General features: G+C 36.5%; 1 protein-coding gene across 7 annotated transcripts in view; it reads right to left on the reverse strand.

The window, feature by feature from the left end:
• ablim3 (actin binding LIM protein family, member 3) overlaps positions 1-18368 on the reverse strand; it is a 115166-nt gene that overhangs the window by 33046 nt on the left and 63752 nt on the right. For all 7 annotated transcript variants that reach the window (XR_007892522.1, XR_007892521.1, XR_007892520.1 and 4 more), the window contains exons 4-7: positions 15790-15905; positions 11320-11446; positions 10569-10662; positions 2193-2280 (exon numbers count right to left, since the gene is read on the reverse strand). Coding sequence is in view for 1 of the 7 variants with exons in the window: in XM_051649815.1 (XP_051505775.1) it covers positions 2193-2280; positions 10569-10662; positions 11320-11446; positions 15790-15905 (425 nt within the window). In the remaining 6 variants the exon portion in view is untranslated. The remainder of the gene's footprint in view (positions 1-2192; positions 2281-10568; positions 10663-11319; positions 11447-15789; positions 15906-18368) is intronic.

The raw sequence follows: 18368 nt of genomic DNA on the forward strand, positions 1-18368 counted from the left end.
ACACCTTGGCGTTCCTTTTTTAGGTTAAATGAGAGTGCAAAGCCAGAATGGAGAGCTCTGTATAAGCCACCGTTAGAGAAAAGAGCTGGTGACATGCAATGGAGAATTCTACATGGGGCAATTGATGTTAATGTTTTTATTTCAAAGTTGAATGCTGAAAGTAGTTTAGATTGTGCTTTTTGTTTTGAAAAAGAAACAATATTTCATGTTTTTGTGCAATGTAACATGTTACAACCTTTATTTAGACTGTTGGAGGGTATTTTTGATTGTTTTGGTGACGTTTTTTCTTTAGAGATTTTCATTCTTGGTGTCAAGTATAAGCGAAGTAACAGATTTGTGTGCCAGTGTTTAAATTTTATAGTAGGTAAAGCAAAGATGGCAATATATATAAGCATGAAAAACAGAATGGAATTAAAGCCTGGACAGAATGTTATCGTTTTATTTTCAACATTTGTAAATCTGTGTGTTCATTGATTTTCATTATTTCATTATTTCATATACAAGTCAATGAATGATAATTGTACTTTTGAAAGAATATGGTGTTACAAAAATGCTTTATGTGCAGTTATAGATGGTAATCTAGTTTTCTCAAGCTTTTTGTAGATTTTCTTTTGAATATTTTCTTTTAAAGACTTTATTTGTAATATGACTGTATGTTTTGTTATGATTGAGTTGGAATAAAGAGACTTTTAAATTCAAATTCTCTCTCTCTCTCTCTCTCTTTGCATTATAATAATACTGAGAGCTGAAAACTGGCTCTGTTGACTCTTAAACGCATTTACCTCGAGGCATGTTTGTAAGTGTAACACACTTACACTGCTGTCTTACCACTGAATGTGAAACAGAACAGACAAACACGCAAAGACCTGTGGTGCATTCTAATGCCCACCAGCCTCTGGCTCTAAATGTCATATGAGTGATCACACAGTTTTATGAGGGGAAACCCACTGAATGGGACATTAAGCCAGAGTCAGATGAGCCTCTGTTTATGACCCTTAGAGTCCTTCTTGAAATGTTCCACTAAAGGCTTTATCTCCCACATGAATCTTGAATATTGTCCATGATGTTCTGGAAATAGAGTTAATTATGAAGGATTGTCATTGAATACTCTAAAAGAGCTCCTTTATTAGCCAAATCCTCATCTGCTCCTGCAAAAGGCTGAATAGGCCTAACCCACAGGAAAGAAAAATCCAAATAAGATCTCTTTAATATCTCAGTTGTTTTCTGAGACAATAATGAGATCAAATGGATAGCAGAGATGCTAGCCTAAGTCTACTGCTTCTTAGATTTTTTTTTTTCCCCCTGGAAAAAGACCCTTGTAATCTCACAAGGGTCTCATTAAGATATTTAGAAGACTTCTCAACAATAGCAAAGATACCGAAGTCTGCAATCAAGTCAGAGATTTCAATACGATCTCAAATATTTCTCATGAAATTCTCCCATGACAAAATTACCTATGCTGTACTATCCATAGTTCTATACTAGATTGTCAATACATGTCGGTCTGTTTTTTATTCCTCCTAAAGAATTTTAGAAGACATATTTGAGACAAGCTTGATACTTAAATGAAACATACAGAACTCTATTAAAGGTAAAGTGTGTATTTTTTGCACCACTATTGTCACTAAACAAAATTGTAAAAATAATTACTTTTCAAACAGGTTTCCCTAACAATCCTCCCATCTGCCATTGGTCGGAAAACCAACAGTCACACCAAAACTCACGACATTGGTTTAGCCATTGTTGCTGCATCAAGCTGGTAAGGATACTCAAAAAAAGGCAATGTTTTGATAGGGCCACAGAGCCACAGTGTTTACACTTTTTGGGGAATCAACAAACAAATGGCTACTTATAGTTGTCTCTGCATATTAAGCTAGTAAATGTATTTTAACATTGAAAAAAAAAAAATACACCACCATTAAATATAACATAAATGATAACTGCCAAATTAATAAATGAAACTCCAATAAGTCTTCTGAGCAATAAAATAGAAAATATCTGAGCAATAAAAAAAATTCTGAGCAAAAAAATAAATAAATCTGATCATTGAAGGTCAATACTTTCTATGTATTCAGTAGAGTGGGCTGTAAGTTCCTCTCTCGTTGGTTCAGATCCCATAAATCTGAGACTATTTACCCTGATCTCATTGTATCCACTCTACGGAAGGTATGGCCTGTGCAACCTCTCCTCACCTGTGAGGTACATCTCCTCTCCCTCTGTAAACATCATCTGACAACGGGCACAACGAGCACATGTGGGGTGATAGTGCTTTCCTCCAGCCTAGAAAGAGAGAGAGAGAGACAGAGAGAGAGAGAGAGAGAGAGAGAGAATTCCTTAGTGCAATTAGCTGCAAAGAAATGTCCAACCTAATCAATAGATTTCAAATAACACAGTTTATAGCTAACAAGATTGACGTAAATTCCGCAGTACAACAAATAAATTATATTTATCAAAGGTGCTCAATCAAAGCAAACCTACTCCATACAAACAAGAAAACTAAACAAAAAATTGGGGATGAAATTTGGTTTGATAAAGAATGTAAAATTAAAAGAAAACTACTCAGACAGCTCTCCAACCAAAAACACAGAGAGCCACACAAAGCTGAAACCAGACAAAATTACTGTGAAGCACTCAGGGATAATAAAAATACAATATGCCACAAAAAGCAACAACATCTAAATCACACTCTTAATGAAATTGAAGACTTGATTAATGATAATCAGTTCCGGGAAAAATTGAACAGTCTGAATAAACAACACAGCCAGGACATATCTATACAAAACAGAGAATTATGGAAAGGCTATTTTAAAAACGTATTCAATGAAATTTCTCCAGAAAATCTCACACCTGACCAGAAAAACATGCAAAATAAGCTGAGTCAATTGGAATCTACAATAAAAAAAAATAACCAAACCCTGTAGACTATCAGATTAGCAGAGAAGAAATGACAGGTGCACTTAAGAAACTAAAACCCAGAAAGGCATGTGGTTTAGACAACATTAGAACAGAAATGCTGAAGCACAGCCCTGCAGTAATGCAGGAGGCCTAGTTAAAACTGTTCAGTCTGGTTCTGCAAACTGGCTACTTTCCTGATACCTGGAGTATGGGCTTAATACACCAATTATATAAGAGTGGAGACAAGTTCGACCCCAATAACTACCAAGGTTTTTGTGTGAACAGTAATCTGAGGAAGACTTTCTGTTTTATCCTGAACGCCCGGATACAGGCCTTCCTTACCATGCACAATGTCTTGAGTAAGAGTCAGATTGGATTCCTACCAAACCACCGCATCACCGACCACATTCACATGCTACACACTGATAGTCAACCAGCACTTTCATCAAAAAAGCAAAGGCAGAATGTATGCATGTTTTGTCGATTTAAAAAAAGCATTTGATTCCATTTGGCATGATGGTCTTTATTATCAAATTCTACAATCCAGCACTGGGGGTAAATTGTATGACACTATCAAATCTATGTATTTGGACAAAAGGTGTGGAGTTAAAATTTGCAATAAAAGAACATAATTCTTTACTCAAGGGTGGGAGTGAGACAGGGCTGCAGTTTGTGTCCAACTCTGTTGAACTTTTACATTAATGAGTTAGCAGTGCAACTGGAACAATATGCAACACCCGGTCTTACTCTAAATAATTCTGAAGTTAAATTTCTTCTCTATGCAGATGATCTTGGACCTGCTGGAGAACTACTGTCAGAACTGGGCCATGACAGTCAATTTGAAAAATAAAAAAAATAAACTAAAATTATGTTCTTCCAGAAAAAAGCCAGATTACAGGAAACCAGATACACATTCACTCTGGGAAACACTGCAATAGAATACACCCTACACTACGACTACCTCGGTCTAAAAATCAGTGCTTCAGGGGGTTTTGGTCTGGCAGTGAATGGACTAAAAGAGAAAGCTAGAAGAGTATTCTACGCTATTAAGGGCAAATTTACCCAAATAAACATTACTGTTACAATTTGGTGTAAAATCTTTGATAGTATTATTATGCCTACTCCTCTGTATGGATGTGAGGTTTGGGGTCCACCCTTGGGCCATAGAATCCCTGCATGCAGGATTCTGTAGAAATATTCTAAGAGTTCAGAGAAGAACACCTACTAATTCATGCTGGGCCGAACTAGGCAGATACCCCCTAATTATACATATTGAGAAATTATCCCTCAAATTTTGGACACACCTAAATTTAAGTTCCCCTAACACACTGCAACATAAAGCCCTTAAAACCCAAGAGTTGAAGCTTAAAACCAGAAAAGGAGACACAGACAAACATGGCTTCCAAAGGAAGAACGAGTCTGTGCTCACTGTGACACTAGTGAGGTCGACACAGAGACACACTTTCTCCTTCACTGTGAGAAATTTACTGAGGTGACAGAGAAATACTTTGACAAACTCTCAAACCTCATGCCACAGTTTTCCAGTTCAGCAGAAACAGATCAAATGCAGGTGTTACTGGGTGAGGACAATCACGCATCAGTTGCAGCAAATTACTGACTTAATGTACTTTGTTCACAGTATATATATATATATATATATATATATATATATATTCTTTTTTTTTTTCATATGTCATCATAATGTCTTGTTAAATGCTTATTTTATTTTATTCATTACCTGGCACCTTTTAATTCTATTTTTATTGTTATTTGTTCCTATTTTATTATTATTTTTTGTCTTGCCATTATCTGTTTTGTGTATTAATGCTTTGGCAATATTGTTTGTAAACACAATCATGCTAATAAAGTACTTGAAAATTGAAATTGAATTGAGAGAGAGAGAGAGAGAGAGAGAGAGAGAGTGAGAGAGAGAGAGAGATGGGAAGAGACAAACAGAGTAAGAAAATGTTCAAGATACTCACGGGATTTTAAAACAACATGAACAAGCACATAAGTGTTCCACCTGTTAAAACCATTATCATGAGCACAATAAAAATTGTAAACACATCACTCTTCTCAACAGTGTTCTTCCTATTAAACAACAGAGCACTTTCTCTTTATTTTTGTTTAAGCTGCTCAGGTCTCATTTGAGCTTTTTCAGACATGTTTAATGACTCTCTTGCTCATAATATGCGCATTTAAAGCTTACAGAGATTCTTAACTGCAAAGAATCAGTAATTAAGGGGAGCGTTTCAGTGGGCCAGTTAAAAGAATAGAGCTTGTTGATGAAATTGGGGAGAATGAAAACAACTCTTGAACAATTTATTTTTAATTTTAGTTTCTTTATTCTTCCAGTAGAGATAACAGACAAATCAGATGGAAAGAAACTGAGAAATGCCCCAAACTGTGGTGACAGACTCAACATTGGCTCAACCAATGGCATGAGTTTGGGGTGGGCATATCTGTTTGACACAACCAATGGCAGACAGGGGGAGTGTTATTATTTTTGCAATTTGCGCTAGTGGCATAGAAATCACACGTTTCACATTTAATATATATATATATATATACACTGATCAGCCACAACATTAAAACCACTGACAGGTGAATTGAATAACATTTATTATCTCGTTACAATGGCACCTGTCAAATGGTGGGATATATTAGGCAGCATGTGAACAGTAAGTTCTTGAATTTCATGTGTTGGAAAAATGGGCAAGCATAAGAATCCGAGCGACTTTGACAAGGGCCAAATTGTTATGGCTAGATGACTGGGTCAGAGCATCTCCAAAACGGCAGGTCTTGTGGGGTGTTCCCGGTATGCAGTGGTTAGCACATACCAAAAGAGGTCCAAGGAAGGACAACCGGTGAACCGGCGACAGGGTCATGGGCACCCAAGGCTCATTGATGCGCATGCGGAGCAAAGGCTAGCCTGTCTGTTCCGATTCCACAGAGGAGCTACTGTAGCACAAACTGCTGAAAAACGTAATGCTGTCCATGATAGAAAGGTGTCAGAACACACAGTGCATCGCAGCTTGCTGCGTATGGGGCTGCGGAGCTGCAGACTGGTCAGAGTGCCCATGCTGACCCCTGTCAACCACCGAAAGCGCCTACAATGGGCACGTGAGCATCAGAACTGGATCGTGGAGCAATCGAAGAAGGTGGCCGGGTGCGTGTACGTCATTTACCTGGGGAAGAGATGGCAGCAGGATGCACCATGGGAAGAAGGCAGGCCAGCAGAGGCAGTGTGATGCTCTGGGCAATGTTCTGCTGGGACCATGGGTCCTAGCATTCATGTGGATGTTACTTTGACATGTACCATATACCTAAAGATTGTTGCAGACCACGTACACCCCTTCAGGGCAACGGTGTTCCCTGATAGCAGTGGCCTCTTTCAGCAGGATAATGCGCCCTGCCACACAGCAAAAATTGTTCAGGAATGGTTTGAGGAACATGACAAAGAGTTCAAGGTGTTGACTTGGCCTCCAAATTCCCCAGATCTCAATCCAATTGAGCATCTATGGGATATACTGGACCAACGAGTCTGATCCATGGAGGCCCCACCTCGCAACTTAAAGGACTTAAAGGATCTGCTGCTAATGTTTTGGTGCCAGATGCCATAGGACACCTTCAGAGGTCTTGTGGAGTCCATGCCTCAATGGGTCAGAGCTGTTTTGGTGGTACGAGGGGGACCAATATGATATTAGGCAGGTGGTTTTAATGTTGTGGCTGATCGGTGTATATCGGTGTATACTGGCTGCCGAAAGTTTGGAATAATGTACAGATTTTACTCTTATGGAAAGAAATTGGTACCTTTATTCACCAAAGTGGCATTCAACTGATCACAATGTATAGTCAGGTCATTAATAACGTGAAAAATTACTATTACAATTTTACTATTTAACTTCTTAAACTACTTCAAAGAGTTCTCATCAAAAAATCCTCCATGTGCAGCAATGACAGCTTTGCAGATCCTTGGTATTCTAGCTGTCAGTTTGTCCAGATACTCAGGTGACATTTCACTCCATGCTTCTTGTAGCACTTGCCATAGATGTGGCTGTCTTGTCGGGCACTTCTCACGCACCTTACAGTCTGGCTGATCCCACAAAAGCTCAATGGGGTTAAGATCCATAACACTCTTTTCCAATTATCTATTGTCCAATGTCTGTGTTTCTTTGCCCACTCTAACCCTTTTTTTTATTTTTCTGTTTCAAAAGTGGCTTTTTCTTTGCAATTCTTCCCATAAACCCTGCACCCCAGAGTCTTTTCTTTATTGTTGTACATGAAACTGGTGTTGAGCGGGTAGAATATAATGAAGCTGTCAGCATCTATTTCTCAATCTAAAGACTCTGATGTACTTATCCTCTTGTTTAGTTGTACATCTGGCCTTCCACATCTCTTTCTGGCCTTGTAGAGCCAGTTGTCCTTTGTCTTTGAAGACTGTAGTGTACACCTTTGTATTAAAACTTCAGGTTTTTTTTTTTGGGCAATTTCAAGCATTGTATAGCCTTCATTCCTCAAAACAATGATTGACTGATGAGTTTCTAGAGAAAGCTGTTTCTTTTTTGCCATTTGTGACCTAATGTTGACCTTAACACATGCCAGTCTATTGCATACTGTGGCAACTCAAAAACAAACACAAAGACAATATTAAGCTTCATCTAACAAACCAAATAGCTTTCAACTGTGTTTGATATAATGGCAAGTGATTTTCTAGTACCAAATTAGCAGTTTAGCATGATTACTGAAGGATAAGGTGTTGGAGTTATGGCTGCTGGAAATGGGGCCTGTCTAGATTTGATCAAAAATGACTTTTTTCAAATAGTGATGGTGCTGTTTTATTACATCAGTAATGTCCTGACTATACTTTGTGATCAGATGGATTCCACTTTGGTGAATTAAAGTACCAATTTCCTTCCAAAACAGCAAAATATGTACATTATTCCAAACTTTTGGCCGCCAGTATATATATACAGTGTATATACATATATATATATATATATATATATATATATATATATATATATATATATATATACACACACATCCTCAAGTGAAGCCAACCGGCTAAACGCAGACAATCCTTTCAAAGTCAGCACTTCTTCCACCTGAAAAGCTGCAAAACAGACAACCTGCATGGTTCACATCATGAACTAGATCTTGAAGTCTACAAATACATACTTCAGCTAAAACCATCACTTTACACCAGAATGATTTGTTATTTACAGGCAAAGATTGCAAATATACCTGAAGATCCTTTCAGACTATGTATTTTCTAAATGGGATGTAATGTGAAGGAGGCAAAAATGCACAGAGCCGGTGGCAAGAAAAGGCCAGTATGTGAGCTAGAGAAATAGTGAATGCTGTCATTGCTCTAAGAATCAAAGTGCTCAGAGGCATGCTGTATCACTAGGTGTCTCCCACAGGGACTAAGTGCAAATCAAACAGGCAGGATAAAGATAAATCAGCCTGTGTCCCACTAGCTATAAATAACCTGACTTGAGCTCGCTTGAACACAGAGCACTTCACACCAGCCACTCAGACTGGGATAAGAGCAAACACACAGACTGGAATAGTGAGTGTGTGTGTGTGTGTACACACAAATGCTTTTGGAGTGTGTGTTTTAGCATTAAGCTTCATCAGCTTTGGAACTCTCTGCTGGCAAATTATCTCCTTTCTTATTTGTATGTAAACTACCTCATCATGTTCCTCCTCCCCTGCGACCATCACATTAAACAAATTCTCTCTGTCTCTCACCGTCTCTCTCTCGCTCTCTCTCTCTCTCTCACACACACACACACACACACACACACACACTCCCTGACTCCATCACCCTGTTCTATGTTGTCACAGAAAACATCAAGGCAATAACAGAAAGGGTGCCAGGGGTAAAGAATGAGCCACTGGGGAGGCAAACTAAAGGCAGGAACAGGGCAGGGCAACAAACTGGCCCTTCATCAGTTTGATCAATCTTTCTCTCAGTAACTACCCATTAAACCAGTACTGGTAAAGGACCAAGTCATTTGGCAGTGGAGGATTTGTGCCACTCACCAAATTGTTGGGGTTTAAAGGGATAGTTCACCCAAAAATGAAAATTATTTAAAAAAATACAAAGAGTAAAAAAAATCATTTACTCACCCTCGTGCCATCCCAGATTTGTATGACTTTCTTCCTTCTGCTGAACACAAACAAAGATTTTTAGAAGAATATCTCAGCTCTGTAGGTCCATACAATGTAAGTGAATGGTGACCAGAACTTTGAAGGTCCCAAAAGCATATAAAGGCAGCATAAAATTAATCCATATGACTCCAGTGGTTAAATCCATATCTTCAGAAGCGATTTGATCAGTATAGGTGAGAAACATATCACTATTTAAGACCTTTTTTTTTACTATAAATTCACCTCCCTGTCCAGTAGGTGGCGATATACACAAAGAATGCAAATCACCAAAAGCAAAATAAGAAGAATATGAAAGTGAAAATGAAAGTGGAGATTTATAGTAAAAAATTACTTTTTAATCTGTTTCTCACCCACACTTATCATATTGCTTCTGAAGAGACTGGAGTCACATGGATACATTTTATGCTGCCTTTATATGCTTTTGGGACCTTCAAAGTTCTGGCCACCATTCACTTGCATTGTAAGGACCTACAGAGTTGAGATATTTTTCTAAAAATCTTTGTTTGTGTTCAACAAAAGAAAGAAAGTCATACACATCTGGGATGGCATGAAGGTGAGAAAATGATGGGAGCATTCTCATTTATTTCATCTATTCCTTAATGTCAAGCTTTCCAAATAGGGATAGTGTTTTAGTGTTTCATTACTTATAGAATTAGAAGCACACACCCCATGGTCTTTGTTGTGGTCAAACATACGCTGAATTTTTTTTTTTTTTTTAACTAAAATATGTTTCATGTGATAGCATCTAAATTAACTGGTTTGATTCAAGTCAAAAATATTATTTAACATCACTGATTCAACCTGAATACATTAGGTTAGACCAACATGGCTCATTTTTAAGTGTTAGATCAGGCAGAAATAGCTATAATATATTAGAATTTTTTTTTTTAGATTTATTAGAAATAAAGTAACAATTGCAGGTTACCACTTTTTACAGTGTTCTTCCCTCCAATTCACTTATTCTATAATATTCTCTCAACCATAAATGGTGAAAGTGTGTTAAGAGAGAGAAGAGCTTCAAACAGTGGTTATATTCCCCATCTCTCTGGACTACTTCATCCATCTCCTCATATTTATCCCTTGATCTTTTTATAGAAGAGGCTTGCTGCCTGGCTCGATTGATGGATCAATTCACTTTTTTTTTTTTTTTTTTTTTAGGTATTACTCTAACGCTGTCTATTCAGTTGAATTCTGTGTGTGGTATTGCATATTCAATACCTTTTAAAGATCAGTTGCTTATTGCAAAGATCTCCTATATGTGGGGTACATATTAGTAGTTGGTCAATTATTTAGGTCAATTATTTTGGGGGGGGGGGGGGGGGGGGGGGGTGGATCTGCAAAGGGTCCATGGACAGGTATTTAAAACATACAGTATATAATCTAGCTTTTATATATTGAGGGTTCCTGGGTTGGCTGAGAGTCTGGGTGTGTTTGTAAAGGTCAATGTTGGACATTGGTCCTGTGACAAGATGTAAGCGAGCTTGTACACTCACCTCTAGCACTCGTCCACTGATGTATCTGTCACAGGTTTCACACTTTATCCCATACTGGGCGTGGTAGTCTGACTCGCAGTAAGGAATGCCATCTCTGAATTCAAAATAAAACACATGAATGAACAGCTACTGTACTGATAAAACACAGGTGCTTACTTTGTGTTTAACATGACAAACTATAACCCTTTTTGACTTTCTTAAATCTAAATTCTTTCTTGAGCATTTCAAAGCATTATACATTGGTATTTTAAAGTGTCACTTCTGAATGACAAACACCTTGTAATGACATCATATTAAAGGAATAGTTTAACCTAATTCTGTCATCATTTACTTATTTACCCTTATGTAATTTCAAACCTGTTTGACTTTCTTTCTTCCATGGAAAACAAAAGGTGAGTTATTTTAAATTACATCATGGCCTCTCTTTTCCACATAATGAACGTAAAAGGGGACTGGGGCAGTCAAGCTCCAAAATGATAAAAAGCACCATAAACATATAATAAAAATATCATAAAGGTGGTTCATATGACTCCTGTGCTAAATATGAAGTCTTCTGAAGCCATTCGATAACTTTGTATGATGACCAGACCTAAATTTAAGTCTTTATTCACTGAAAATCTTGTCCACTGTTGCACTCAAATCAAATACAGTGCTATTGAAGTTCAGAGGTAATATCACAACTGTGGTTTCAAACTTGAAATTTGATAAAATATGCAACCAAAGAGGACAAACAGTATGAGCGGTCACTCACTTGCTGATGTACTCGCCTGTCAGGACCAGGCCACAAGTTTGACACCTGAAACAGCTGACATGCCACTGTTTCTCCAATGCTAGCAGTGATTGACCCTGTTTGATCTCCTCCTTACATCCTGCACAGTCTAGAAAGAGCAGTAGAGAAGGGAAGAGAGGTTACATAATGGACTTAAGGTTCAAAAAGTACTTTCTCTGTCATGACCAGCTTTGACAGGTTTACAAATCCAGTGTGAAGATTTAGCTGTAAGTTTTCTTAATCAGTAAAAAAGAAATGAACCTGACCAAAACACACACTTAAAGCACAGACACAGACACTTTATTAAGCTGTGCAGTCTGGGTAGGGCAGCATATGCGCAAAAGGTCAGTGCATCATTTGTTTTTATTTGGACGATTCTGAACTATGTTTAGTATTTGAAGCCTGACATAGATCTTTGCTCTCTTCGATTCACCTTCCCGATCAATAAGGTCAATCCTTAGACAGAGACAGATGTTACAGTAAGTTTTTCCTTTCCTATTCCCATCAATTCTCCCCTCTCTGTCCCTATAGTGGCTGTGATACAAGAGTTTGGAACAGGAGACATGTTTGAGCTCTCAAGAAGTATGGGAAAAATGGTATTTTAAAATATTGCAATATTTTACTTCACAATATTCACGGTAAATAGTGGTAACCTGCAATTGGTAACTTAAAGAGATTGAGCACCCCTGAGCAACTGTGTGTGAAGTGTTAACGTACAGCGGCATTAGGTTAACAAACACACACTTATTTCTATTCAACCAAAAAAGGTTGTCCATACAGATTCTCTGAACCACTAAATTGCAAGGGTTTTGATAAATGTTTAATGATAAACAATCTGGAAAAATGGTATGCTATTCTCTCAAGTGCCTTTACTCTATACTACTTCTATGGCACTTTTTGCACAAAGCACTAAAGTCCAATGAAAATGAATGAGAAACAAGTCAGTAAATGACTGCAATACATTACAGTTTTGAATAACACTAGGCATTAAGAATAGCAATAATCCCATCGCAACCCAGATATTGATACAATTTTGAATCACAAGGTTCCTGCCGATTTCCACTCCTTACTCTCAACATTTGTTCAACCAAAGAGCAAACACAGACACACTCTTCACCTCTGGCCTTGATAAACACACCACAGCATATTCTCTCTCTCTGTTTAACCAGACACTGTACACTCTCTAATCTGCTGAACAGTGCTCTGCCCTCTGCCCTTAAAGACATGCAGGTTAGTATATCCATATGGAGGCATGTAGCCCCTGGGCTATCAAGAAAAATTATACAGCAGATTACTGAAAACATCCAAGAGGTGGAAAATTATGCATGACAATAGGGGTGGATGATATGACCAAAATCTTATATCACGATACAAGTAATTTTATATCACGATTAGTGCCCGACCGATATATCTGATATCTGATATATATATGAAAGGTAAACATCAGAGCATCTTTTTGCAGCTCAGCAGACAACGGTGCGGTGGTGGATTGTGTCTGCTGAGTGTTGATTTCACGCTTTGCTGTTGCCTAGTTGGTGAGACACAATGCTGGAAAGTAAATAAAGTCCATCTTATACTCTCCGTGACAACGAGCTTACAGCTAACTAGTTAACCACGTAGCTACTTTCATTGTTGTCAGCTGAGTGGAAGCTAATGTGTAAACATGTATTCACCGAACTGTTTTGTTCAGGATTCACAGTTTGGTACCCCCTTCAACCGAACAATCCCTGTCGTTGCATTTATAAAATGTAATATTTAAAAGTCTGGTTTTCCAGACATTAAAATAGGATACGTAATAAAAGTAGATTTAATAAATAGTATATTTTCCCTGTGTAAATAATAATATATAGGAACTGTATCTAAAATAAATGAGGGATGATACATACTAATACAACAGGCTGGAAAAATAGACATTTATTCATTTTAATATCCTATATATATATATTTTGAATGTGTTGAAACTTGACACCGGGCGATGCACCCTAAAAACGGCACCGTTAGATCAGTTTCATGATGAAGAGCCGCTTAAAAGTAGGTTTTTTTTTCTCTCTCTCGTAAATGTAAATGAGTGTAAATGCCAACACCATCATATATGTCGAAAGGACTGATGCCTATCAGCCAAAACATGAGCTCATTGATGTCATTAAATCAGTCTGCTTTTTTATTCCATCAGTTACTCCTGGTCGGAGGCTTCCGTAAATATTTAGTTTATACGTAGGGTTACGTCCTACCTAAGTTTAAAGATGCAACGATCAAATATTTAGTAGAGCGTAAATTGTGACTTAGTGCCCATTTATGCCACAACTAGGCTAAATTGTAACGTGCGTATAGCTGGTGCAACCGGCCCCTGATGTTTATTTAGCTATTTATTTTAATTTATTATTTATTTAAATGGTTAGCATTTGACTGATACTAAACAGTACTGATGTGTATTTAACTATTTATTTTATTTTTATTTATTCATTATTTTAATGGTCAGCATTTGACTGATACTAAACATATAGTACTGATGTTCATTTAGCTATTTATTTTAATTTATTATTTATTTAAATGGTCAGCATTTGACTGATACTAAACAGTACTGATGTTTATTTAACTATTTATTTTATTTTTATTTATTCATTATTTTAATAGTCAGCATTTGACTGATACTAAACAGTACTGATGTTTATTTAGCTATTTATTGTATTTTTATTCTTTATTTAAATGGTCAGCAATTGACATACTAAACATACAGTACTGATGTTAATTAAGCTATTTATTTTATTTTTATTTATTCTTTATTTTAATGGTGGGCAATTGACTTATACTAAACATACAGTACTGATTTTTATTTAGCTATTTATTGTATTTTTATTTCTTCTTTATTTAAATGGTCAGCAATTGACTGATACTAAACATACAGTACTGATTTTTATTTTATTTTATTTATTTTAAACTTTATTTAAATGGTCATCAATTGACTTATACTAACAGTACTGATGTTTATTAAGCTATTTATTTTATTTTTATTTATTCTTTATTTTCTGTGTTCATTTCTAGAATTTGTTGACAATGTATAATAATAATGTAAAATGTTCTTTGATAAAAATATTTGTTTAAGAAAGAAGCCTTCTGAGTACCTTTGCATAGTCATATCGGTGCAAAATCGGTGCACAATCCACATAGAAAAGGTCTGTTTTCATCCAAGCTCAAAAATTTGCTATATCGGTCACCATATCGTTAATCGGTGAATTTTCCCTCTTTAAAATCGGTATCAGTCTCAAAAATCCCATATCGGTCGGGCTCTAATCACGATAACGGTATAGTAAAAGTTTTCTGGAAAATCAACTGAGATTGGTTTATTTATTAAATAACAATATTGTAATGCCTAAATTTGGAAACTTCAAACTCAAATATAGTCAAAGTAAAAAAATAAAATAAAAACTCAACCTTACCAAAAAGCTAAATTTCACATTAAGCCACATATCAGTCTTATGTTGTTAACCATTATTATTACTATACATTTTACTCAAGAAACTCAAGATCTTCTCAATGCAACAAAGAAAATAATACTTAAGTAAATAATAATAAAAAAAGAATTAATGCAGAGTGCATCTTTTTGCTTTCATAATATTCTTTTGCAGCTTTCATTTTCCACATTCACGTGAAATATAGATGCACACATCAGAAATATATATATATATATATATATATATATATATATATATATATATATATATATATATATATATATATATATAATAATGGTTTAAGTACCAAAAGTGAATAGGGTCATTAGAGACCCTAGGTATGAAGTGTTGTTGTTGTTTTTTTGTTTTGTTTTTTATTTGCACTTCCGTAAATTATCCTTTTTATGATTATTTCATATCTAATTAAGTCATCACAGAATATCTATTTCCTTGTTTATAACAACAGAAAGTATATTCATACAAATAAATACTATATCACACTGATTTTCTGTGCAACAATCATCAACAATGGTGAATTATCTGTATCCCATTTGCGTGTACACATGCAAAATATACATGCTATTTCTTACTCAAGGTGTCGCTGTTGTTTCAGTGATTGACTGGATTTACATTTGACTTTGCTATTTGATGAAGAAACAACATTGAAGTGAACTATACCGAGTACAACACATGAACAGTATGATATGACTACTGCCATTTGGGTGTACTATTGAAATTATGTAAGATGTGCATCTATTTAGACTTAATAAGTGCCTGAGAAAATACTTATGTGTAGCTTATGTGTATCTTATGTGCAGCTTATGTGTATTTTATGTGTAGATTATGTGTTATGTGTAGCTCAATATGTGTTTGACAGCCAGTTGCATCTCATGAAATTTCAGTGTGAAGGATTAGGGGAAACTGAAAATATGTAAAATGTTAAGGACATTTAATATCTATGAAAACAAGGCAAATGCATTAATTGAGGGGTGGGACTTACGACTTGGCCCATGGATTTTGATTGGCTCATTGGAATTAACCAGCTTGAGGGAGCACTGCTGACAGACACATTCTTTGCCACTGAATGTCACTCTGTCCCCGATTGGAAAGGGTTTCCTAGAGAGGGAAAGAAAGACAAACAACATGCTATTACACACAAAAACACACACAAGTAAACCATTGCCTTAAACCTACTAGTCCAAATACAAAATGATCCACTCAAAAACGTCCAGAAAGCTTGTAAAGAAGACAAAATGATATGATGGAGAAAAGTGTGTAGACAGACACACACATACACACAAACACACTTAACCAAATTGCTAATATATCAAGAATGATGGGACAGCAGAGCAAGATTAAGGTTTCCATACACTGTTATGCAGTACACTATAGGCATATGTTCATGTAGTAGACCATTTTCAGCATTAGTTTTGTATGTTGTTATAAATACCATAATGTCATAACATGTTTCTCTTAATGAAAAAGCCATATTGACAAGAATGGGAGCCAAGTAAGGATTTATTAATTAAAGAAAGCAGAAAAAAGTCTTATGAGAGGAGCCACGGCAGGGTTAGGTAACATTTAACCCCAAATAGTGCTAAGGGAGCAAGCATTAAAGACAGATCAGAACCAGCCTGTAAACACTTCCCAGCTTTACCTGAACACAATCCCCTGCCTTTAGACGTGCAGAGGAGACAAGGCAGAAATTAAAAAATGACACTTTTAAATTATGTTATTTAAGGAAGAACAGGGAGGTCTTATTACACAGTTAAAGGTGTGCCACTAGTATCACCAAATGAAAAATATAACCATAAAATAATAATAATAATAATAATAAAAAATAAAAAAACTATTAAAATAATTATTGTTTTCAAACATTATTCCATTGGTCGAAAACAGATAGCCCCACTTCAAAATCACGCCAGTGGTTGTGCCAATGTTGCCATGTCAGGCTGGTTGGGATGTTCAAACAAACATAGCAATGTTTTGATAGTGCTTTTATTTGGCTTTGCTTGTCCATCAGATAGATCACACAAACCAACATAAACCAGCATGAAAATCCATGGTGGTTTAAAGCTGAAATATGTAACTTTTTTTATGTTAAAATATTTTCTTCTATCCCAGCTTAATATGCAGAGACAACTATCTCTGTGGCGCTATAAAAAATTCTATGTATGTTTTGAGTGGCCCGCTAATACCCCACCCAATAATGTTACTTGACCAATGTCATGCGTTGAGGGCAGGACTATCTCTTTGTTTGATCAATGGTAGAAAAGGGGCGTATTTAGAAAGCTGTTTTGAAAACACTGTTTATTTTTGCAATTTCATTTTGTGGTGCTAATGTCTCATAAATTACATACTTCAGCTTTAATTCAGTCTTGTTCAGCAGGGTCAGCAGCTCTTGCTTACTGTTCCTGTCAAATCACCCTGAATCAAAGGCCTCCACAAACCTAGACCGGGTCCACAAAACTGCCCATGTGCCACTATGTATATAAGCTTACCTTATGTTTATGGTGAGAACGACAAGACGTTTTATACATTTTTCTCACACTCCTTTTAGATAAATGCATGTGTCTCGTTTGAGCACCTGTTTACACATATAATAACAGCTACTATAATGTGTCCACTGCACAGCTTTATCTACACAGTAATCAGATGGACTGGAAGCTTCTACACCATGAGACAAATCCTATTACAGTAGACTATTCCTCTGTTAATGCAGCAATTATAAAGCAATCCATTTACAGTGAACCATGACCTAGAGGAGTGCTGCCACTTTACAAGATTAAGGGACAGGTCCTTTAAAAACAGATCTTGTATAGAACTTGCACTCCCATTTCCTAAAAAGAGACTACAACTTCAGTTAAAAACACATAACAACATGGGATCAACAGGGAGACCAAAGACTGCTCTGTCTTGATGAGAGTCAATGAAGGTGATGCCTTGTACTCTAAATAAACTGCGTGTGTATGGAAACAGTTAATCACATAATACATTAAGTGCTTTGCCGCTAATCTTCAACATGTTTGTTGTGATATATTCATTTAGGAGAGAGCTATATTTGGAGTCTTAGCTTTAAAGTTAAGTTAATCACACAACCTGCAACCTCAAAACTGTAGTTCATCCTGCAATAACCATGTGCAGTAAACAATAGCTCCTATTGTCACACAAATCATTACATACAAACACATCACACTGGAACATCCACTTCTCACTGAGCTATGTGAAGTATGGCATGACAAACTCCTCCACAATAGTGACCTCACACAATGATTTCTTTGGACTGGAGAGTGAAAGATGGCCAGGTAGGTGGGCAGACAACAGAAGCGCTTATATACGTAGCTCAGTGTGAGACACATGGGTGGAATAATTATTTTAGTTTCTCCAGTGTTATAGTACAGCTGGTGCCAATGAGAGCAGGATCTCTGAATCAACACATATTCTTCTTCATTCTCTGTCTCTGTATTTCATTCCTTCTCTTTCACACAACCTACTTCATTCTATATTTACATGTGAAAGCTGTGTGGGCTTCCTTATGAGGCTGTATGTGTGTGTGTCTTTTTTCGTGCTGTCTTTATG

The sequence above is a fragment of the Myxocyprinus asiaticus genome, chromosome 22, assembly GCF_019703515.2.
Source record: "Myxocyprinus asiaticus isolate MX2 ecotype Aquarium Trade chromosome 22, UBuf_Myxa_2, whole genome shotgun sequence".
NCBI lineage: Eukaryota > Metazoa > Chordata > Actinopteri > Cypriniformes > Catostomidae > Myxocyprinus > Myxocyprinus asiaticus.